A 25,949-nucleotide genomic window follows, 5' to 3' on the forward strand; every position below is an offset into this window, starting at 1 on the left:
AACTTAAATGTAATAAAAGGTTTTTCCTTTATGTAAGGGGATACGTTATATACAAAAATCAATAAATAAAAGATGAATACAGGTAAAAAGATGCTACCCCCTCCAATGTACCCTTTTTTCCTTTCTCAATTCTTGATTTCCCTTGCCTCCAATTTATTGGTCAGAGACATGACCTTACGCCAGATATAAGAGTCCCCTAAACCCTGCTTTGTGTTCCATAGGTGCAATCAGGGCCGATTTATAGGGAGGGCACAAAGGCTTTATGCTCTGAGGCCTTCACCCCCTTGGGTTCCAATGGGTCCTTCATTACCCACCCTCCCTGATGACCGTTCAGCGATTTTGATGTGAAGAGATGGGCACCGCTGTCTCTGCCTTGACTGTTTCGGTAAATACCATAGACTTAAGTGGAGAGGGCAACATGCGTATGCAGCCATCTCTCCTACTTGCGACTGTGATAGGGGGTCAGATGGGGTCCGGGTCCCAGAGGTGGGATGACTAGTTTGGGTTTCCAAAGGTTCAATCAGGGTCATGGAACATATTTTTTTTCCTTCTGTTTCACCCACCCTGTTTATGTATGTTTTTAGATTGATATTCAATAAAATGTATACTTTTTATATTTATATTGGTGGATTTAGACTGGTTCTTCTATAGGTTGTATGGTTATACAATGTGAGTTTCCATCACTTATTACATGTGCAGCTTTAGGCTATATGTGCCAGCCCCCCAGTTTATTAGATTACTAGCAACATGTGATTCTTTTTTTTATATAATGGGGTGTGAGGCCTTGGTCATCCTCTATATAGGTTGTGAATACAATACACAGCCCTCCCATTTCATTAGGATTACCACCAGCTAAGGCATCAATGGGTGGATGTGCCAGGACTAGGACACAACAAACAAATATTTCAGTACAGAAACATCATTTTTAAACACAATGATATGTGGATTTGCTTATTTTTAAGGGATATATTGTTTAAATTGCACTTTTAAAGTTGTATGTGTTACAGAGCAATAATGTTACATTCATTAAATTATATATTGGATATATGACTGTAAAGTTTCAGTATATTAATGAGGCTTTTTCCCAAAACAAAAATGTGGCTATATATTAATAAATCAGAAGTGAAGAGCTGCAGTCAGATATTCAAATTTTTCTGTTCACTTAAGGCGCCATTTTTGCCAAAGTGAGGGAAGTGGAAGCATATTGGTTGTTAATTATTAATTGACTACTCCGAAGCAGACGACCATCTTTAATTTTATTATCCAGATCTATCATTAACAAAATGGCAATTTTTTATTAATGAAATATTTATAAGTGACAATAAATATGGCTGCACTTCCTGTTGTCACTTTTGCAAAAATGTCCGCCACAACTTAACAGAAAAATGATAATATCACTAGAAGTAAAACGACGTAAATATACCTAAGGTTTCGTTCACATCTGCGTCGCGACTCCGTTCATGGGTTTCGTTTGAGCTGTCAGGGGTACCCATGAACGGAATCCAAACTGAAAAAAAGGAAACCATACTGTAGGTTTCCGTTTGCATCACCATTGATTTCAATGGTGACGGATCCGGTGCAAATGGTTTCCGTTTGTCACCGTTGTGCAAGGGTTCTGTCGTCTTGACGGAATGAATAGCATAGTAGACTGCGGTATTCATTCCGTTAAAAGCACGGAACCCTTAAACAATGGTGACAAACGGAAACCTATGGTTCATGGGATGTATTCCCCTGATGGAAAGCTCAGTCGGAACTCATGAACAGAGTCCTGACGCAGATATGAACGAAGCCTAAGTTCTACAAAAAAAAATAAAGTGCTAAGAAAAGCATTGATCTACTGATCCCTATTATACACTTTTTTTTTTTAAAACTCGGTTTATTGTAAAAAAAAGTATCACAGACAGGATAAACAAAACATACTGCGTGAGATAAAAGAAAACCGTACTTAAGAAACAGTAACATGAAAACAACATTGATCACCCTGCGCAAATTTAGCATGAGACATCAGCCATAGATACGGATCGTAAAATATATGAGGTGCATAAAAAGAGCAATACAGTTCAGATCTAATCACCACATGCAGGCGGGTAGCACATACAACATCACAATGGGTCTAATAGGATACAGGAAAAGCGGAATGCAGTACAATAATACAGGGTTTAATCTATATCAGCCGTTAGGTATTATATCTTGTGGTAGGGAAGCCCGAATGTGGCCCACGCTAAAAGAGGTATGAGGAGACGAACACCAACCACCCTAGACACTTCTGTTGGCAACCACGATGTTTGTACACTGAATTTTCGTATGAGAGTACTGAATTCACCAACCTCTGCCATTGAGAAACTGTAGGGGAAAGGTCTCCCATCCAGTGGGTGGCAACAGCTTTTCTGGCTAGGAACAGGGCCTCACGTAGGAAAATACCTTCATAATGGGACCAAGAGTCTAATTGCAACAGACCTAATAGACAGATACCGGGTTCACAGGGAACCGGTCGGGCCAGTATCAGAGAAAGTAGATTTGTTACTTTTCTCCAAAAGGTTGCAATGACCGGTCAATTTAGTGATTATATTGTTCACCGCTGGCGAAACTAAAAGTTGCAAAGCCATAGCATCCCCCCAATCCTCCCCTGACAGGGAAGGAATAAGTTCTCTCCAACAGGATTCAACTGTAAATTCCGCATGAGCGACCCTCTGAGGTAACAGGTAAGTATATATAACCGAGATCAGCCCCCTCGGGTCCTGAGTACTAAGTACCCCTATAAGCGGCAAAGAGGAGATAGGACCCTGAGCCTCCCTAAATTGGGAGAGCACAACATGTGGTAATTGTACACATCTGAATTTATCCCTTTCGGGAACTTGGTATGTATCCTGAATTTCCCTTGCTGACAAAGTGTGACCTTCAGGGTATGTTCACACGGCAGCGTCCGTTACGGCTGAAATTACGGTGCTGTTTTCAGGAGAAAACCGCACCGTACTTTCAGCCGTAATGGCATGTTCAGGCGTCTTTCGCTGCGTCCATTACGGACGTAATTGGAGCTGTTTTTCTATGGAGTCCATGGAAAACGGCTCCATTTACGTCTGAAGAAGTGACAGGCACTTCTTTGACGCGGGCGTCTTTTTTACGCGCCGCCTTTTGACAGCGGCGCGTAAAAAAAATGACCGTCGGCTCAGAACATCGTAAGACCCATTCAAATGAATGGGCAGATGTGTGCCGATGCTTTGGAGCCGTATTTTCGGACGTAATTCTAGGCTAAAACGCCCGAATTACGTCCGGAAATAGTGTGTGTGAACCCAGCCTTACCATCTATCAGGTGCTGCAGTCGTGTCACCTCCAGGGCTTTAAAAAAAGCAAGATCTATTGTACACATTTTATTACCGGTAATTATGTAGAGCCAAAATAACTGTAAAAAGAGAAATTATAATTATAGAATATAAACTGTGTTGTCATAATTTGCACACTTTTCCTATTTAGGACATAGCACAAAACTTTGCCACATGCAAATGGGTCTTTCCACTGGAGGCAACTGAAAACTGTGCTCTCACCTTGGAGTCAAGAATGAAATTAAAAGAATAAACCAGGATTGAAAACACGACTAATGTGTTGTAAACAAGTTGTACCAATCCTAATATAGCTTTAACCCCTTAATGACCAGCGATAGGCCTTTTCACGACGGTCATTAGTGGGCTTTATTCTGATTTAATAGCCTTTTCACGTCGCTGCATCAGAATAAGTAAACAGAGCAGGGAGCCGTTAAATCTCCCTGCTCTCAAGTACCAGAGGTAGCGGAGGGCTGGGGGCGTCCCTGCCCGAACGTGTGAGATCGATATTAGTATCGATCTCACCCGTTTAACCCCTCACATGCGGCTCTCAATAGCGAGCTCCGCATCTGAGTGGTTTTGGAGAGAGGGAGGGAGCTCCCTCTCCCTCCCACCGGCACCCGGCATCCGATCGCTTTTATAATAAAGTCCCCTAGTGGGACTAGTAAAAAAAAAAAAAAAAAGTTTAATAAAGTTAATAAAAAAAAATTTGAAAACGACCTCGTGACGACTGCGACTATAAAGCTATTACTTTATTTAACCTGCACGGTGAACGCCGTAAAAAATTAAATAAAAAACTATGGAAACATTTTCTGTGAATCCTGACTTAAAAAAAATGTGATAAAAAGTGATCAAAAAGTCGCATCTACTCCAAAATGGTACCAATAAAAACTACAAGTCGTCCTGCAAAAAAAAAAAGCCCTCATACAACTGCATCAGCAGAAAAATAAAAAAGTCATGGCTCTTTAAATACGGAGACACAAAAACAAATAATTTTGAAAAAAAAAAAAGTGTTTTTACTGTGTAAAAGTAGTAAAACAAACAAAATCTATATAAATTTGGTATCGTTGCAATCGTAACAACCCGTTGAATAAAGTTATTGTGTTATTTGTACCACATCATAAACGGCGTAGATTTAGGACGCAAAAAAGAGTGGCAAAATGTCAGATTTTTTTCTATCCCCCCGCCAAAAAAAGTTAATAAAAGTTCATCAATAAATAATATGTACCCCAAAATGGTGCTATTAAAAAATACAACTTGTCCCGCAAAAAACAAGACCGTATACAGCTATGTCGACGCAAAAAGTTATAGCTCTTCGAATGTGACGATGGAAAAACGTAAAAAATGGCTTAGTCATTAGGGCCCAGAATGCATGAGTGGGGAAGGGGTTAAACAAGGTCTGAAAATAGGGAACGACACATATGTGAAAGTTTCTATTTAACTATTAAAGTACCATAAAACTAAAAGTGGTGAGCAATGAACATCATCTAGAGTGGACTGCCATTTGAGTGGCTGGTTGTAAGACATCAGGTTGTGTTACCAGCCAGTTGGTTGAAGACCACTGAAGCTTATGGAAAGCCACTGACAACATAGAGGGAGGTCCTGCTATGGATCCCCCTTGATTAGCCAGAGTGGAGAGCCACTTACAAAGAGTGGCTCATGATCTTGCAGACCCAGCCCGTCCAATACATAGTTGATTATTCATGTGACAATGGCTGGCTGCAGATTCCTCCGTGGGTAACAGCGAATTGCCAGGCCGGATGTAATTTAAAATGGGGCTATCTTTACAGTGAAAGCTGTAAAAACAAAACCCCTCAAAAGATTGAGGAATCCCAGTTTTTTTTATATTCCACCCCACAAAGATTTTTTTTTCCAGGTTCCCAATACATTATATGGTAAATAAATAGTGCAGTAAAAAACTACAACTCGTTCCGCAAAAAACAAGCGCTCATATGGTTTTATAGATTGGAAAATAAAAATGTAATGGCTTTTGGAAAGTGGGGAGGAAAAAATGAAAATGAAAATCCAGAAAATGACTGTGACGGGAAAGGGTTAAACCAGTGACTAGCGTCTTAATAAAGAATAAGCAATACATGAATAAATAAATAAAAGTGAGTACCTGAATGAAGAAAAGTCCAGCTGAAGGAGCACAGGGCTCAGATAGGTTTCCAGGACCTCTACTATCTCATGAAAGTCATCTATGAGTTTTCTTTGCCTTTCACCTTCTCCTGTGTTCGGATCCTTCTGAATGATATGTTATAATCAGGATTACATATTACACCATTTGAGGAATACAGAACTTAAAGGGAAGGTGTCATGAAATATATATATATATTTTTTTATCATATTGCTTTTAGTATGATAATAACATACATTTTATTTATTTGTGTTCTTGTGTTCTACTCTTTTCTTACTTTTACTTCTCTATGGGGGCTGCAATTTTTTTTTTCATCTCTGTATGTGTCGATTAACGACACATACAGAGATGGAATACGGCACATACAACACCATAGGGAATGCGAATGGTAGCCATTCCATTCTCTGCAGCGTACGTCGTCACACAGACCAAAACGAAGCTCGTTAGCAGAGCGAAATCCGGCGCCATTTTCATGTGGACCGGAAGCCGCTGCCGGACAGTAAGATGACGACTTCCGGCCGCATCTTCCGGCCATATGTTCAAGGAAGCGAAGACAAAAGGAATAGGAGCGGAGGTGGCAGGAGCAGGTAATTTATGTTCATGTATGTTCGTGTTATACTGTCTGCTGAGCACTGTATCTAATCCTCCTACACTGTGCAGTCGCTCAAAAAATGGCAGCACACAGTGTAGGAGGTTTGAAGCTTCAACCCCTCCTTCTCCTGGCACTAGCCAGAATAAGGGAGGGGGGATTGTGTGAGGACACTAGAGTGTGTCTACCCCAAATTTGCAGCATAAAGCAATGAGGTTGCTTTACCACATTGACCATGCTGCAATTTTGGGAACTGCTCCCTCTAGTGACCAGCACATGGAAATGTTTTAAATTAGAATCTAATTTATAATATTTCCTGACTTGTGAAAAAATTAAAAAAATTAAAACAATGTGTAATCACTTAAATAATAATTGTTTAACTAAAAAAAACAAACTTCTAGAGACACATTCCCGTTAATGCGACTCTGCTTTCATGCATCTCTTTTTTCAGTTTAACAGACAGGGAAGCTTTATTCATAGTAATTTGGCAGTTTTGGGTACTGTTCACCTTAGAAGGGTAAGTGGTCCATAGCAACATATTTTTAAGATGCAATCTATTCAAATTGCTAACACATGTATGTAAACTACTGGGTTGATCAGACAAATATGTATACCTGGCCCATGGCCTGTAAAAGAAATCTCTGAGCAGTGTCAAATAAGTCTGAGCCTTCTGTAGAGCCCTTTCCTCCAAGAATTTGGAGATCACAGACACTACCAATGCGAACATTTCACATGAATCTACGACATACAGTATCAGAAGATCATTAGACCTCTAGATGGTCTGGGAAGGCAATTAGTATGTGTCAATATTTCCGCTTAGAAAACCTTGTATTCCTTTTTTTGATAGTAATCCAAGATATGCAACCAGGAAAATGGTTCTTATGTTTGGCCTACGAATCCCTCTGCCAATTTTATTTCTCACATATTCCTGTCCCTAATTTAGTCTATGCGACTGTATTTCTCCTATGAACTAATTTAACATATTAAAGGGGTCTGCCTCACCACAAACAACCCCTTTAATATGAGAGCCACTGTATCCATGGTAATTACCATGGATCTGGCTTCTGAGATTCCCGACAAACAGCTGATTTTGCCAGGGAATGATGAGGCACGGTGGCCATTCACATGAAAGGCTGTCCATGAAATACATGTACAGTTCGAGTCTACAAGAGCGAGTGCCACGGTTTGTTAGATGCTCTCTGCTTTGGCTCACAGAGGGGTGTCCCGAGAAGTTAATAGGACATATCATGCTCTCACCAGATCCTTAAAGTGTACCTGTAGCTTAAGGCAACTTTTCAGAAACAGATGTTCTGTGTGTACAGTAGGAATAACATGATCTGTGACCATTATGACTTGTAGTCTTTATTTTTTAGCTGTTTTCCCCCTCTCTATGCTCTGTATGTAATTGTCAATAATTCCTGCATTCAGCTACAGAGTTAGAGGAGACTAGCTGCTATGATGTCTCCCATACACAGCACACAAAGAAAAAAGGAGATCCTGCTCCCTTAGCTCTGTACCTCATACAGACATAGAAGCAGCAGCAGTATGGAGGACAATATACAGCAGTAATGAGCAGTGTAGTGGTGGATCCAGCACTGGGGTGAGACAGTAAAACACTTACTAGAAGTTGCAGCAGCAGTGTCTCTGTGTCGGTCTCTCCCTGCTGCTGCTCCCTCCTTTTCCTCCCCCTCCCCATAGACTTATATTGGCAGCAGATGTAACCTGATCACTTAGTGAAGCTGAAAATACATCTCATCTCTCCCTCTCTCAAGATGGATTTTGGAAGTGAATTGAGAGTTAAATGAGAGGCATTTTTCTGTAATAAGATGTATTACAATTTTCTTATCTTCGCTTGTACTATTGATTTATGAAAAGTTTGATGAAACAACAGTGAATTTTGTCTTTACAAATAGATTTTCTTAGGGTGGATTTTTAAGTTCCTCTTAACACAGAATTCAATGGCAAAAAACAGACTAATGCTAACGAAAAAAAAAGCCTTATCCCATATCAGTATAATACAGATACACACACACACACACACACACACACAAATGTTTTTACATGCAAAGGAAAAATATACACAATTAGAATATGGTAGAAATACATACAGAAGATTTATAAGACACAGTAAAATAAATCAGAGGTAGTCATCTTAATGATTAATCAAGACATATTTCCAGACATACAAACTACCATTGCTGGGTTCTTGCTGATTTTCTGCCTTGTGAAGCCTTCTTGATGTCCCCTTTTGAGAAGGCTCTGCATCATATCTTGCTTGAACAGCTCCATTTTTTCCAACAAGCTTGTAAACATTTGATGATCCACAGAACATTGAGCAACTTTTACTTGAACTGTTGAAATAAAGAAGATTTTTGGTGTGGGACAAGAAAAAAAAAAAAGAGTTTCTCAAAACAAACATTTTACTTATTGAGCAGTAACTTACAGGTTTTTTGCTGGTGACTTGACTTTCCTTTTTGTGTGGAGACTGGTTTTGGTTTTTCAAGAATAGCACCGTACAAGAGTGATCTATAAAACATAAAAAAAAGTAAAGAAACTATCAAAAGTATTCAACACAAAGCCACACATTAAATAAAATAAGATATGCCTGTAGAACAAAGATACAAAGAAGTTGCTGTCATCTGATCATTTCCTGGGCAGTGACACAGCAAGCAACCACATTAAGCTAAATGGCCATCCATGTAATACATGAACTGCCAGAGTCCGCAAGAGTGAGAGCCACTGTTTGTTAGCGACTCTCCAGTCTGGCTTCTGGGGGGGTGGGGGGGGGGTCTATATTGTTACATGTTCAAAAGATAAAACAAAAAAATTCATCGAAAGGGGATGCATACTGTAAACTAATTATGGGCGTCTGCCATTTGTTTTTTTCAAATACTGGCGTACATTTACCATACAGTGATTTTTCACCAAATGTGTTATGAAGTATGCTGAATTTGGATAAATGTATATTACAAAGTTAGTGCACATACTAAACTAAACAATTTAGCATGGTCCTAGAGAACTCCCTTGACATTTATCAGAATAAGACATAATTGCAATGTAAGGGGTTGTCCACACGTAGCGGAATTGCTGCAGAAAATTTCAGCAGCAATTCCGCAGAAACTAGTAGAAACTCTGCAGCGGAAAAACCGCACAATTTCCTGCGTTTTTATACTGTAGAAAATGGTGCGTATTTTGCTGCGTTTTCCACAATGCTGGGAGATGGTGAAGATGGTGCCATCTCCTCTGAAAAATGCAGCAATTCAGTCCACTTTCCGCAGCAGGAATGGACAGGCTGTGGTACGAAAAATACGCTCGGCAGGTGAATTTCTGATCGGAAATTTTACGCAGCGTGTGGATGAGATTTGTTAGATTCACCCACTTTGCTGCTACTGTATTCTGCTGCGTGATTTCCATCCGCAATTCCAGACGGAAAATACGCAGGAATTCCGTTACATGTGGACAAGCCCTAAGCCTTAAAAAAAAGGAAAATGAGTAATAATAGAATTTTTTTTTATACAAATGACTTTAAAATGATTGATAATAATAATAATAATAATAATAATGTTTATAATGTACCTGTCTTCTGAATGCTGCAAAATAACAAGATTAAAATTTGGTGGCAGCTCATTGAATATGTTGAAATATTGCATGGTGATTTGAAGATTTCCCCACACCTACAAAATATGAAGATGTTAAAAATTTCAAAAAAATACATTACACAGAAACAACTCAACAAAAAAAATAAAAGCACATGCAATTCTTAAAAATGACCCTCTTTCAACATGCAGCAAACCAAAAAGTAAAATATTTTTTTTATTGTAATTATATTTGGTCATTTTCATTGATGTTGTAATCACTGCTGACAAAACACAACATTTAAAATAGTCAGATGTCTTTTATTCCATGTGAGAGTAGTAAAAGCGATAAAATGGATTCCTATGTTAAGGCTTTCTACAGGAGTATTGTTTACTCGGTCCCTGTTTGCGGTCTTTGGTTCATTGAAGGACTCTCGAGTGACAATGATGCAGCGCTGATGTACGACCCAATGTACCACCAACCTACATCATAATTAGACACAATTCCTTCGTAGGGAAAATTCTAAGAGGTGCGCCTGTCAAATGTCTATTCAAAAAGGAGTAATGGACCGCTGGAGTCACTAATAGAAATCCAACTTCTTTTCATGTCCATTTAAAACTGAACAAGTTTGGCAATTTACAATGAAGTTTAAAATATATGCCCAATAATTCTTAAACAGCGGGAGAAACATTACAGAGTAGACTGACGTGCAGAGGTAGAGGTCATTTACAAAGACTAAGAAATCTAGAACATCATGATTTCATATGGTGAGGGGACATTGATCGTGTGTCAAGGGGATTGTATCGGGTGCAAAAGAGTGTATGGGTAAATAAGATCCTAGAAGATCGCGGGTGGTGGGGGAGGTCGTGGTATTTTCTGTTTATATAGCCGTACAATATGAAGCAGTGATGTAACCAGATTATAATCGCTGATCTAAATAACACACGTGCAACAGCTTACTAAAAAGCCAATTGACGTATTATGCTTTTGAAGAGAGGACGTAACCCTTGCACAACTGAGACAAACGGAAACCATTGGCACCAGGTCCGTCACTATTGAAATCATTGGTGATGCAAACGGAAACTATGGTTTTCGGATGGTTTCAGTCAGGGTCCCGTTCTGACGGGAAGCTCTTACAGAATGTCAGAACGGGACCCTGATGTAGACGTGAACGAAGTCTTATTCACTTCACCTGTCAGAGGTTTTAAAGTTATGGCTGAACGGTGTACAATCTAATATAGCACACTTTCTTTTCTAGATCCAGGGTAGGTTTTCGTAGAGCAGCCATATATATAATGAAATTGGGGTCGTCTGGGCCCACCCTCCATCTATTTATGGCAAGTTTAAATGGGTTTGTCTTCTGCAGGGACCTTTGTGATCCTGTCGTATCCGATTGCCATCATTGTGATAAGCTGGCCATACACTTTGGCCGGAAGATATTCCTAACAAGGATGCATGTGTATCCAATAGGGAGAAGGGAGGTAGCAGTCTTATATACTAACAAACAAATTCAACACGCCCGAACCCTTCACTCGCCCGACATCTGTCGTGGGACAATTGGAACGCAATTATACATGTCATAATGTTTTGCGACCCTGATTAAATCTTTGGGTTGAGCCCACATACATATAATGTGTATGGTCAGCTTTTGAGTCTTGGTCCGCTAGAGGAAGGACTGGTGCAGTAGTGGGCCAATCCGCACCTATTCATATGTTCCTTTACCTCAAGTACCATACAATACGATATTGCCATGGGGGTAGTGATATTATAATATTAGCAATTCCTTACTTTTGAAGTGGTTGCCAGTCTTTGTTCAACTTGCTTCCTCAGAGGACCCTCATCTCCTTTCTCTTGTAAGTATTGTAGAAGATGCATTAATGCTGCAAACCGTGAGTTGCTGGTATTAAGTGTCGCTGTAAGCACCAAGTCTTTTGTCATCGTGCTGGACACACAGCTCTGAGGAAGGACAGCAGACAGATGAATACGTTACCTTGTGCATGATGCTTGTGTACACATCATTGAACCGGTTTATACAAAGTGCAGCACTGGACAGAAGTGGTTTTGAGGCGCCATATTATGAAACTGAAATAAAAATGTCTCTGCCTGCTGCTTCTGAAAATTTGATTGTAGCGATATACGAGTTATAGAAATTGAAAGGGCTTTCCCCATCACAGAAAGTGATGGAATATTGTGCCCCCACCAATCCAAAAAATGAAGGGGCACTGGCAATTCATTTGATTGGAGCTGTGTTGCAGTTCTGTGCACAGTAAATGGTCGGGATCATAGTTGCATCTTGGAAAAAACTGTGAAGGAGCCGCAGCACTAAACCTTGTTCAGCATCGTGAACAAACAACATGGTTAGTCAGCTTCTCCTGGAACATGACATAAATGTGCAGGTGCTGATGTGCTGTGACTTTTATGCAGAATATTCGATGACAAAAAGATGAAGATATATATGACACTTTCTATATTTATTATACATTTTTATTATGTTATATTGCATTACTGCTATTTTATACTAATAAATGTGAGGTTCTTAGTGCTCAGTTTGATCAAATTGTGCGAGCTCACCTGCCATAACAAGGCGACATACAGGGGGTCCCTACACTGAACATTATGCCTATATAATAGGAGACTTAGCTCTCTCCTGGGACTAAGCCCACAAAATGCAGACCTATCAGGACTCACATGGTGCCACTGAGAAGATCTGTGTGTCTTTGATTACAGTATTGCATGAACATTTGAATACTTATTAACATCTTAGCGAACATCTCAGTGTTAGGCTTAGTTCTCATCTGCGCCAGTTTCGTCTGAGCTTTCCGTTGGAACGGGATCCTGACTTACACAAACAGAAACCAAAGGTTTCCGTTTCCATCACCATTGATTTCAATGGTTATGGATCCGATTCCAATGGTTTCCGTTAGTCTCCGTTGTGCAAGAATTCCGTCGTTTTGACAGAATCAATAGCGCAGTCGACTGAGACAAACGGAAACCATCGGCACCGGATCTGTCACCATTGAAAATCAATGGTGATGGAAACGGAAACCTTTGGTTTCTGTTTGTGTCAGTCAGGGTCCCGTTTCGATGGAAAGCTCAGACGGAACGTCGGAATGGGACCCTGGCGCAGATGTGAACGAAGCCTTAGCGGGGGTCGTTTTCCCTCGTCTACACACAATGGTTGCTAGCGTTTTCTATATACACACTCTTACTGTAGACTCTTGTGTTGATGGCTTTGCTTGGGAAGACATATAGATCTTCTGAGTGGTATAATATTAGTCCCAAAAAGGGCAGCAAGTGAGCCCTGAAAGGTTTGCTGTTCTTGTGAGATTTATTACTCTAAATAGGTCCAAAATTCTATGCGGATTAATTTCTTCATATTTCTTTATAGTTGTCTTCGCTTCATTTTTCTTTACAAAAATGCTCGGTTGGCTAACTACAGCAAATACCATAGAGGGAGCCAACACAACAGTGGGCCATAGCTCTTGAACGGGGGGCGGGGTATCCAAGAAAAAAAGAAAAACAGTGCTGGAATCAGGAAGACAGCGCTATTCAGGTCAGTAAGCCTGTTCAACTTATATAATCTAGTGACAGGTCCTCCTTAAAATAAAGTGAAATCTGAACTATGAAACTTTAACAGTACAAAAAGTCAATTAATGCCATTAAAATGGACAAACCTGATGAAGAGCCAGGAGCACTCCCGCTGTGAAAGGGTCAAATTGTCCGAGGCATGTACACATCTCAAGGCTTGCAGATGACAATATATCCGTCAAACTGTTATTTATTGCAACATTAATGGATTGTAACAAAATCTCAGTGGACTGTGCAAGAAACATTTGTGCGAGTTTCCTTTTGGACTGAAAAATAACATCGGATATAAATGTATAACACAGTACAATACACAAGACCTTCAAAACTTTACAAGAAGAGTTGTGATTCATCAGAGATCTAATGTGAAAAGATATAAGTTAGGGTAATGACGGCTACAAGACTCTCACTTCTTAGGCTTCGTTCACATCTGTGTTGGGGTCTCGTTCTGACGTTCCGTCTGAGCATTCCGTCAGAACGGGACCCTGAACAGACACAAACTAGTTGACTTCGCTATTACTTCCGGCAAAACTATGGGTCCGGTGCACAACAGAGACCAACGGAAACCATGGGAACCGGATCCGTCACTGCAAGGGTTCCGTCATTTTGATGGAATGAATAGCGTCGTCGTCTGCGCTATTCCGTCAAAACGACAGAACCCTTACACAACTGAGACAAACAGAAACAATTGGCACTATATATATATATATATATATACACAGAGAAGGAATAATATCACAATGTATATATATATATATATATATATATATATATATATATATATATATATATATGTATATGTATATGTCAGGGATCATTACTATGTATATTGTCTGAAAAATATTATCCTCACACATATGTTATACATTTCAGTTCTTTGTGTAATATACTGATATATATAACAAGTTCTTTGTTCATGTCGGACACACCTATGGAAGACACCGCCCCCTGGAATGCAAAGAGGAGTGTGCAGAAGAATGTATAGGAAAACTTATAGGGAGGGGTATGTGTCTTCTCTGTGTGTGTTTCTTTGTTCTGAATAAAGTTCAGTTCCTCCTGGCTGACATTGAAGCTGTACCTCAGACATTTGTGTGGTGTACTTCTCTCCAGGCATGCCTTCAGCTTTAAATTTACAGAGGTGGTTATTCGGTGTGAAATACGGACCTGACATATACATATATATATATACACACAAATTGGCTGATCGTTGCCCTGTTTACCTAAGGCAATTATCGGGAACACTCATTTGCCCAATAATTGCCCAATAAAAGTACCCATAGTCCATAAAAAATGATGGGTAGGAATTGTTCCCACAGATATCCACCTTATACAGCAATAATAATGGATTATGTATGAAATCCCGTGATAAAGAGCTTGTTGGCTGATTTATCTATTGAGCCTGACTAAATAGATGGTCATCTTTTGTTTAGCAGATTGAACTCCAAAGCTAGGAGATAGAGCTTGTCAGTCGGCTTCCAAACACAACCTAACTATAGAAAAGTCAGCCTCTTGGATTTATCAGATTACTCTCAAAAACAGAAGATATATGGCCCCCATAGTATGGAAAAAATACAGTTCAGTGAGAAAAAGCAGAAAATACGCTTATAGCATTGGAATATCATTCCAGCGTCTTATTAAGCAATGGCCATGCTATGTTGTATTGCCTGGCCAGGTGGTCTTTTACATTACTGTAACTGCATTACTGCAATAGCCTGGGACATGGTACCGTAATTATGTTACTCACTGAATACATTTATATACAATTTTTTTCTACCCCGATGTGTGCTGGAGGTGTCCTAGAGCGTAGTTTGTTTTTTCTTTCTTTAGTGTTTTAGTAAATACTTGTATCTCCCATGAAATAACTTTTCTAAAGAGACTTTTCTTATAACTCTACCTTCTGCTATTCCCGTCAATCTTGCGTGCTGCAGATCTCCTCTTATACAAGTAAATAGGAGCAGAGCTGCAGTAACCCAGCACAGACAGTATCTTCTGTTTCCAGGACCGACCCCTGCATAGCTTCCGACGCCCAGAGTCAGCCGGTGCAGCTGTATGGTGCAGGGTCCACGTTTCGGACCCCCACCAATCATATACCGGTGACCTATTCTGTGGATAGGTAATCAGTATAAAAAACAGCCCCCAACCGGATTTTATAGAAAATCTTCAATAAACGAATAATGAACATTGAAACACAACTAAAAGGATTTTAATGGATCGTATCCCATTGTTTTCATACCACAGATTCTATAATTGGCATTATGAAGGATTATTACAGGTCATATTATTAATCTACGGCCCGCAGGTTTATTTTCCTTACACTTTGTTACAATGGTTATGAAGTTATTACCTTTAATACCGCTGCTTTCCTCACTAGTTGATCTAGCGGTTTACTACTGGGCTGCATGTTGGCACCATGCCACTCTATGCCATTATCTACGCTGGTTTCAGAAGTCTTTCTTTCATCCTAGAAAACAACAAGTATAAAACTGCAATGAACAATTTAAAGTGTAAAGTTGTTTTATGTCTGCTTTGAGGAATAAGCTTGCAGCTATATATTATATCAGAGAGAATTGGAAACCATAGCTGTATACAGTATTTATCAGTAGGCAACATGAGTGCAGTGCCAGTAGCATTTAAAGACACTGGTTTTAAATGGGATGTGTGGTTTTATGTAAATAAATCTTCTTCATTGTGTAATGAAATATTATGCATCTCTCCAATATTCCTTGTGTTTCAGGTCCTTTAAAAGATCTCTGATTGCTGTCAAAAACTTGTCAAAAAACTCTGTGTTACTTATATGTAAAATTAAAAATGTTATTTACCAAAAAACATTTTAGGCTATGTTCACACGGGGTCTTTTGCCGAGTTTTTTGACGCGGAAACCGCGTCGCAAAACTCGGCAGAAACGGCCCGAGAACGCCTCCCATTGATTTCAATGGGAGGCGTCGGCGTCTTTTTCCCGCGAGCAGTAAAACTGCCTCGCGGGAAAAAGAAGCGACATGCCCTATCTTCGGGCGCTTCCGCCTCCTGCCTCCCATTGAAGTCAATGGGAGGCAGAGAAAGCGTATTTCGCTGCGTTTTATGCCCGCTGCGCTCAACGGCCGCGGGCGAAAAACGCCGTGAAAATCGGCGTGCAGGGAGAGGAAAATCTGCCTCAAACTTCAAAACTGAATTTTGAGGCAGAAATTCCGCCTGCAAAATACTCCGTATGAACATAGCCTAATTCTACAAATGTTTAGTAACATGGAGTACACATTTTCTTCATCAATATCAAACATATATCACGGCCAATAAACCTACCAAATAATGATCATTCCAATACACGTTGGGATCAAGTGGATCAATTTTAAAGGAGAGCAAACGGAGGGATTTTCCAGCTATATACAAAGCCTTTGCCTTCAGATCATTGCAGCCACACGCTAATGTGAGTGCATTTGCTAACTGACACAGAGCAGCTGAAGCCACAGTACGACCAAGTGTTTTCCACTCCTAATAATAAAAAAAGATATAAAGTAAAACAAAAAAAGTCTTTTTTATTTAGCAGACAAAATAAAATAACACATTTAAAAAAATTATTTTTCCCCTTTATCCATTTTTATCCTTTCCTACACTCCAAATTCTTAACACCCATTAGACCGCACAATCAAACCCACCCATGAGAAAGAGGGGAAGACAAAAAACCAAAACATTTTATTCTTAATATAGTATTACTATCAGAAACACTTCTATCTGCCAGAGAATTCTTAAAATGACTGTACATGCAGGGCTGAAGCCAGGCCAGATTTCCGGTAGAAACATTATAATAGGGAATTGGTTTTGAAGGTCAGAGTTGTGGAAGGACGTAGAACATGGGTGGTGAACCCATGGTACACATGCCCAAATTGGTGAACTTGTTAACTTTCCTGTCACCCAACAGATCATCCAGTGGTCGGGACCTCAGGAGGGTGGTGAGGAGTTGAGAGTAGAGCACAACTGCAATGACTACTCTTATCCTGCTGCGGTCCACCAGACCACAGTCACATTACCATCCAAGGCATTTTTTTTATTATTATTTTTTTTACAAACTTTTATTGTAATTTAGTATTTTTACAAAAAAAGAACAATAAAAACTAAAAGACATTAAAAAGTCATAAAAAAACTCAAGATACTTTTTTTTTTATTATCACTAATGCGGATACTGTGGTTGTCACTGTTATGAGGATCCTGTGGGCAGCACTGTATCTGGGGGTCCTCTTGCTATCACTATTAAATGGTCATGTCAAAGGCATAGCTATAGGGGTTGCAGAGGTAGCAGTTGCACTCGGGCCCTGGTGCTTTAAGGAGCCCAAAGGCCCTCCTGCTGCTTAAGAAGACACCAGTAATATAAATAGCTGTGGCCAGCACTTCATGTTATCATTTTGTGTTCACATTTAGGCCTGAGTCTATTCAGTCTACATGCTGAAATAAAATCATGGAAAATTGCTGTATAATTGTGGTAACCATGAGTTGGAATTCGTGCAAATGGAGATTAAAAAAACGTACCTCAATTTACTGTTGCAGTGTAGCCCAGCCTTATTCCCTCACTGCCCAAATGTGCATTAAAATAAGAAGAGATGAAATAAATGTGCAGTGAATGTGAGTGACACATCCACTTCTCCACAAGAGTATGAAGATCAGAATGTGTTGGTTAACTTACTATTTATACCGCACGGGACATGGCGTAAATACAAAAAATGAGGGTGGATTTGTTATTTATATATATATATATATATATATATATATATATATATTATATATAGTTATATTTACCTACTTTAAACCAGATAGATTTTTTTTATATCGTTTTGTGCAAGGAGGGGGAGGAGGTGAGCAGCTGTGTGTTATCATTCATTGTAATCCTGCTTGTGATGATAATGAGATGACTGCTGAGAAGTGATCTCTACAGAACAGGAAGTTTCAGACTATTGTGAGGCTCAGTGGCCAGAGTGAAAACTGCAGGATTTTAGAATTCTTTTTTAATATAGATAATGACAGAAAATGACACAAAAAAATCACCGAAAATTCATAAATAAATATGCTTAAGATAAAAACTTGATTTAAACAATAGCTCATCTTCTGCGGACACATTCCCTTTAAGGGGTTAATACACCTTATGTCTATTACGACATGTATGCATACACTCATCCATCCATCCATCCATCCATCCATCCATCCATCATATTATAATGTAGAGATGCCGGGGGACATCCGCCTCAACCAAAAAGCTCCTGCAACTTACATACAGACGATGGATGAGCACGCATACCTGCTCAACAGAGTTATAATCAGGGGTCGCTCTTACAAATTCTTCAACAATGACACAAAGTTCTCCTTTACATTTTTCTTCTACTAATTTTTCTTCTTCCTCCTTGATGACAAGCTGGATGATTTCCAATGAGAGGGCAGCAAAATCAAGCTTCATTTTTGCAAGTTTCCTCTGTACTGGCAAATGAATACCCCCTGCCTGCAAAGCACATGAAATCATGATGCTGTGTAATCCACAATGTCTAAAGAAGGATTAATGTTTTCATAAATGAATAGGGAAAAAAAAAAAAGCTAAAATATTTAGGATGGTACATTAACTGTCACACAAGTCTGTGGCATTCAATTCATTAAATCTTATAACCACTTGAATAAAACATGTCGGTATTATTTTGAATTGGATGTTATATCCAAAGCCTTGGGGCATGACTGTATATAGCTAGTCCCTTGTATTTTCACTGACTGCACTGGTCATTAGTCTAATATTGCTTTGTATTATATACTTGTGCAAAGGTAATATTTAACAAATAATCCACAACTAAAAGGCACAATTGTCTACATACAGTAGGGTAACCAACAACAAGGCACCATCGAAGAATTCATCAGAAATAATATAGATAACTTTTACACAGGGGATAATAATTGCCATGGCAGCTGGTTTGGTCTGATGATGTCACCTCAAGTGGCCAACTTAAGGGAAAGGTGTCATGTTTTTTTTTAAATGATTAATTTATGTGTTTTTTATTTAATTTAAGTGTTTTTTTCACACACAATGTTTTTTTTATACTCTAGCAGACTTGACCATATTCTCTACTAGGGCAGCATATGGATGTCACAGCAAAAAGCGGCTCTCTGAAAACTTTGTGTTACTTATATTATTATATTGTATTACATGTTACCCCAGTGGTAACATCTATGGCTGCGTTCGCACAGTGTTTTTTTTTTACGTGGAAACCGCACCACAAAACGTGTCAAAAAATGGCCGAAAATGCCTTCCATTGATTTCAATGGGAAGCGGAGGCGTTTTTTTCCCGCGAGCGGAAAAACCAGCTCGCGGGAAAAAGAAGGGACATGCCCTATCTTCGGGCGTTTATGCCTCTGACCTCCCATTGACATCAATGGGAGGAAGAGAAAGCGTATTTCGCTGCGTTTTATGCCCGTGGCGCTCAATGGCCGTGGGTGAAAAATGCCACGAAAAACGCAGTGAAAATCAGCGTGCAGGCAGAGGAAGATCTGCCTCAAAATTCCAAACGAAACTTTGAGGCAGATTTTCCTCCTGCAAAAAAACTCTGTGTGAACTCACCCGAACGACCGAGGTTCCACAATCCAGATCCTTGGCAATGAAGCTCAGGAAACTTCTTTAAATTACAAAATTATTCCTCACCATGCCAAAGAATAGACCATAGATTGCAAATGAACCTACCCAGATAATTATGGATAGTATTGAGACATTATTTATTATACACAATAACAAATTATTTCAATATAAATGAGGCAGGGACTCATGGTCTGCCATGAAATAGTCTCCAGACCACCAGAAGAACTTGTAAGCATTTCTCGTACGAGATCTGGTTTAATAAACAACGATTGAGATGTTTAATTCTAAAGCAACTAATCCAACTAGTGGATAAAGCTTCTGCATTATAGAGATACATGGTATACCTGCAAGCATATATACTGATTATCCTGTGCATTAAGACTTCTCATTACTATGTTCAGCATTTACATTAATATCTCTGAGAAATGGAGTATTGCCTAACTAACTAACTAACTAACTAACTAACTAACTAACTAACTAACTAACTAACTAACTAACTAACTAACATGTATGCAATTAGATTTCCTCCAAAAGGAAGAAAACGGTCTCTTTACTGCCATATACAGCTACCTGGTAAAAAGCATCCCGCCCAGACAACCAGTACCCTTCTCTGTACTGATGAGGAGCAAAAACGTCAAAAAAGCTGTCTACAGATGGGTGTCCCTGGTTTGGCTTATATTCCTAGTTATATTTCTAGGCTCTTTAATGGGTCAGGCATTAACTATAAAGTAGCTACCTATAGGTGGCACTAGAGAGAGACAGTTTTCTACCTATTGGAGGAGAGCTGATTTGCATACTTTTTCCCAGGGAGCACCAGTATCCTCCAAGAGTAACATATATGCACAAGTATGAGTCATGGCCATTACCTATTTGACATTCAAAGAACTAAAGAAAAATTTGAGTCGTCGTATTTATATATGAATGGAATCAATATGGCATTACGAAAATATAACGTCAGAGGCAGGGCCAAATGGTTTCAATATTAGCAACCATGACACTATGGGTACAAGAATGTACATACCATAAAGGCAGCCCAGTTGGCAGCTATGGGCCCTTGGAGAGCAAGGACCCTACCCTCGTTAGTCCTATCCCCTTTGTGACTAGGTGGCCATAATCTGTGCAGTCCTCCCCTCTGCAGAGGAACTGCATTGTTAGCAAGCAAGGGGTGATGCAAAGGGCAGACCCTTCTGCCCTGGTTGTTAAAACTCGCCACCCATAATTAGTGGCTAATTTGTATCTTTACTATGGAGTCTCCTCTCTTTTGTAAGTATACCACTGTGTGGCTGGGTGCCACATTCAAACTTCTCCTAGCCTGGGCTGATCCTCAAACTAGAAGATCTGTGTTTCTAAGACTGACGTGCAGGGGAAGGATTGGTATTTCTAGCACCAAAAAATCCCCCAGGGGAAAATTGTGCTGCATTTAAGAAAACAAAAATGGCAAATTAAAAGAAAACAAATTATTAGGATTATTTACCTCAATAATGGAAGAACTTTGAATGCTGTATAATATTTGCTCGACAGTAGAGATTGCTTGCTCTGCCATAACATATGCATCCAAATAGTAACCGTGTTTACGTTCCGGCAGTTCAGTACAATTTCCCAGGATCCTTACAAAGTATAATAAAAAGAATGAAGGCAAAAATATTGAGAACGATGAAATAAAAGAATTAAAAATAATGAAGGAGATAAATAAAACATTCCACTAGTATGACATCTGATGTATATAGCTATAGGTATACACCTTACATAGCTCATCTTCAGCTTTGCTCAACTATTCACGAAAAAAAAAAAATCTATTTAAAGTTGTGACTAGAAGTAGTGCTGGAGAACGAAAGAGAGCTTGGATTAAAATACAACATATTATTATTAATAATAATGGAGAATGAACCCCTTACACTAAATTAGTACGCTATAAAAGCACATAAGCGAGGGCTTCTTTACAGGTCACACAATTTATCTGCTATTATTCTTAAAAGAAAATCGATCAGCTTACATGACATGTCAGTTTTAGTAAATACTTGTATTGTGCAGTTGCTTTTGTTATTCTTCCTGGAAATGTATGAAAACATTTAAAAGCAGTGTTACAATTCCCCTTGCCAATAAGCGACACCCAGGACTAGCGTTCAGCTAAGCCGTCAGTCCTGTTGACCTGACGGAATCAGCTTTGACGGCAAGATATAGCTTCTATGTATACAAGCTACATAGAAGCTGTATCTCAAAAAGTACACATTTTTTTTCTCAAAAACCAATTTAAACGTTACTTAAAATTAGCTAAAACATTATTTTATTTAAAAAAAAACACAAAAAAACCTTGAGTTCAAAAGGTGTACATAGCCTTTAAAGTTTCCTCACGGTGTATTTAAAGTATTAAGAGTCAAGTTAAAGCTTGCTACATCTGTACTGTCTGGTATTGCAGCTCAGCTCCAATCAAGTGACCACAATCCTGTTATTTGTGTGGGGTTTTCCACTATTGAGGGAAAACTAATGCAAACATAACGGCATAAAAAGAACATGATCGCAGACTGATTTATGTTAATAAAAGGGCCCGATTATGAATCAATTGTAAAACAAATCGTATTAAATCTGCCGCAAAAGGAAGTGTGTTAATAAGTCATTTTTATCTGCAGTAGTGGTGTGGCACCGTGATGTACCATATAAGCAAAATACCTGAGAATATTGGAGTGTTCCATCATGAATTCGGCTCTGTACGTCTTGTGTCCATAGCGGAGGAGATCGGCTTCGGTATGAATCATCATATCACAAATATCCATCAGCAAGAAAATCACCTGAGAGGATTCAGTACCTTTATACATCAATTGCTGGGCATTTTTTAGAAGAATTGCACATTTTCTAAAAAATAAATAAATACATAAGATAAAAAAATAACATAAATAACAGTACAGCACATGGAGACAAAAGAGCGCCCTGAATAAAACACATTACAAGAGGGATAAAGCGATATAATTGCACAGTAACTTTTACTGATCTCTTACTATAATTGGCCACAAACATGGGGCAAGATGAAGCCACAAAAACTTCCAAGTTCAAGGGAAGAAAAATGAAAAGAAGTATAGAGAAAGGAAGCAAAGAAAGTGGAAGTCAGAGAAAGAAGAAGTCCAGCAGCAGGGAGGTACATTGAGGCTTAAAGGACGTTTAGGTAAAGCCACCAGCCGTATTGGGGTCCACCAGGTATCACAGATTAGTTCGGAAGGTGTTTTTATTAAAATTATCTACTTTTTTTTAAATTGTTTATATATATTCTGAAAACTCTGAATATGGTTTCTGGGGATATTTATTGCTTCTTTTTCATGTTCACATGTGGCAGAAATTTCTTAGACAGAAAATCTGTTCCATTCCTCAGGATTGGGTTATTTCTGCAGTATGTGCATGGATTTTTACATACCCCGTTCAGATGTATAAAAAGGTCGCAGAAATTTCTACAACAAATCTTTCATGTCTGAAAATACCCTAGTTTCCCTCTGTGCCTGGATTCTGCATTTATAGACAGCAATGTAGAATAATAAAAGGATTACCCTAAATGTCTTGGTGTTTTCGTAGGCCAAAGGGAAGTTGGTGATATAATATAAATAAAATATTAAAAGTGTAACTAAACTTTCAAAAAACCTTTGACATGTCACAGTGGCATGTCAGAAGTTTTGATCAGTGGGGGTCTGAGCACTGAGACCCCCACAGATCACTAAAAGTAAATGGCAGAAGCGATCAGATGAGCACTGTGCCCGTTTGTTTCTAACCGGCTCTTGTCTGTGTCTCTCGGAAAGCCGAGCCAGTGGTGTCCGGGCTCATAGACTTTCTATCGAGCCCGTACACCCCTCACTCGGCTTTCCGAGGAGATCCGAGCAAAACCAAATAGAAATAAAAGGGCACAGTGCTCATCCACTTTGTTTTAGAGATCAGTGGGGTCTCAGCGATCGGACCCCCACGATCACTAAACAGGACATGTTTGACATGTCAAACGTTTTATGAAAGTTTAGTTACCCTTTAATTACACTAAATTAAAAAAAGACATAGAATCTGAGACTTTTGCAGCATCAATCTGTTGATCTATTTTGAGACCTACCTTGCATTGATTTTTGCTATCAGACACGCATATTGAGATTCTCTGTTTGTTTCTTTCTGCATCATGGTTTTAAAAACTTCTGCAGTGGCTTCCAAGAGTTTTAAAGCCTGAAACAACAAAAAAAATATAGAAAAATCACTTGGTTTTGTATCCTATTGTGTAAGTAAATGTATTTTGCTTGTTCAAAGTACTTTGTTGAATTATTCTGAAGAGGTTCTCGACTTTGCTTTATTTCTATAAATGATCTTACATTGCAATAGTATATAGAGAATAGCATGGTCTGAGAACTGCTAAGGCCCCTTTGCCCTCTATCTCAGTCTTGAGACAAGCGTGGCTGGCCTAAGGGGTAGAGACGAACTTTGCGGTTGCACATAGCGCATCAGCCACCTCTGCTGGAGAGGGCATTTGTGACCACCAGAAATATTATTCTTAATTGTATTTCACTGTTCATATATTACACAGAGAGCTGTAATGTTGGTATTATTTGAGCACTGTATGGTGGTATTTACTTATGCATTGTGTGGCACTTTGCTTAGGCACTGTACATTATTTTGTTTTTGCAGGGTATGGTGGTGGCCGTGCTGGCCGTTTATTTAGGCAACTGTATTTATAATGTATTTTTTGGCACACTGTATGACAAAACACCATATGGGAAAGAGAGAGTGCCAACAGAACAGCACAGGGAAACACCCAACATAAGGCTTGCCCTGGAGACAAGCAAGTAATAGGAGACAGACTGGTTGCTAGGGACAAGGTGCATGACATCCCTGATGTATAAGGTTGCAGGTATTAGGCAGTGTTTTCTTAGCAACCAGTCTGTCATAATAAGACTCAAGCTTTGCACATTGCTGACAGCATAGAAGGAGAAAAGCAGCTTGACAGAAGTCAAGCAATGCCATTCTCCATCTTGTCCGGTCTTATTACTCCGATTTTATTAATCCTTTTATACACAACAATATTACACATACACATTGATAGGGGTATTCAACAATAGACATCGAGACAACAGGGGGTCATGTGTCCCTAGCAGACACTTAACCTCTGTTGAAACTGGCAGAGAAGGGGCAGTAAAAGAGAGAAGTATGGAAGAGTTGTGTGGCACTTAGTGTTTGAGGAGTTATGGAAACAGCTCGGGTGTTTCTGTAAATCTCTATAGACTATAAGGGAGAGAGCAGCGCACAAGATGGTCAACTGCGCCTACGCTCAATAAATGTCTAATGTCTGAAAATACCTGACATTTAGAGAGCAAAATGTCATTACAATTGATTTGAAGACCACATGTCGTCAGAAAGCATATTGAGATTCCCACTAGTCAGAGCCATCGGGCTTGGCATGACCAGTCATACCTTCTTTTGTCCACCCTCCTTATTTTCACCAAGAATTGCCTCAGTCAGTGTATTAGTGGTGTTATACCAAAGCTGAGCATCTCTTTGTAGATCTTTGACTTCCAGAAGCAAGGACTTTGCTTGCCCATAATTCTTCTCACTGACGGCCAACACCGAAAACAGGTAGAGACACTTTAGTAGGTAATGTTTATCACCGATATCCTACAAGGAATATGAAATATGAGGAAACATGTTAAGCGGAGCTTTGAAACTTGTCATGATTAGCTTTGGATATTAAAGGGGAAATATAATTTTATAGGGAGGGGGTATACAGGGGGATTCTTGAATATTTAGGAATATGTATTTGGTTAAATCTGCTGATATTAAAGTCTCAAAATCTTCAAGATAGATAATATTCTATTGTAAATTGGTAAATATGTCATGATCAAAATGGCACAATTTGGCCACATTATTGTAGAGCTCTTTTACACTTACATCAAAATGCTGTTTGTTCTCCAACTTTATATAGTGATGTGGTTAATGCCTCAGGCACATGACTGCCTTAAGAATCCATGTTGTATGGATCCATTATACGGTGTCCATATAAATTTATGAGCCCATACAGTACCTGTGTGTGCCTCCCACTTCATATAGAGGAATACAGAAGCATTGCATCTATGGGAGAAAATGGCACTTCACAGAGTGCCTATAGTTCCAAAATATGGAACCACATGGAGATTGTTTGCC

At 39.2% G+C, this 25,949-nt stretch overlaps 1 protein-coding gene across 3 annotated transcripts in view; it reads right to left on the reverse strand.

Annotated features, from left to right (window-relative positions):
* CFAP46 (cilia and flagella associated protein 46) overlaps positions 1–25,949 on the reverse strand; it is a 151,717-nt gene that overhangs the window by 31,297 nt on the left and 94,471 nt on the right. For 2 of the 3 annotated variants that reach the window (XM_075843225.1, XM_075843227.1), the window contains 13 exons: positions 25,224–25,424; positions 23,878–23,984; positions 22,467–22,649; positions 21,274–21,406; positions 18,486–18,683; positions 16,502–16,690; positions 15,549–15,665; positions 13,294–13,473; positions 11,408–11,575; positions 9,620–9,717; positions 8,487–8,569; positions 8,237–8,394; positions 5,437–5,561 (listed from right to left, as the gene is read on the reverse strand). In XM_075843225.1, the coding sequence (XP_075699340.1) occupies positions 5,437–5,561; positions 8,237–8,394; positions 8,487–8,569; positions 9,620–9,717; positions 11,408–11,575; positions 13,294–13,473; positions 15,549–15,665; positions 16,502–16,690; positions 18,486–18,683; positions 21,274–21,406; positions 22,467–22,649; positions 23,878–23,984; positions 25,224–25,424 (1,940 nt within the window). The remainder of the gene's footprint in view (positions 1–5,436; positions 5,562–8,236; positions 8,395–8,486; positions 8,570–9,619; positions 9,718–11,407; positions 11,576–13,293; positions 13,474–15,548; positions 15,666–16,501; positions 16,691–18,485; positions 18,684–21,273; positions 21,407–22,466; positions 22,650–23,877; positions 23,985–25,223; positions 25,425–25,949) is intronic. The other variant, XM_075843226.1, reaches the window with a different exon arrangement.

The sequence above is a fragment of the Rhinoderma darwinii genome, chromosome 11 (genome assembly GCF_050947455.1).
Source record: "Rhinoderma darwinii isolate aRhiDar2 chromosome 11, aRhiDar2.hap1, whole genome shotgun sequence".
Taxonomy (NCBI): domain Eukaryota; kingdom Metazoa; phylum Chordata; class Amphibia; order Anura; family Rhinodermatidae; genus Rhinoderma; species Rhinoderma darwinii.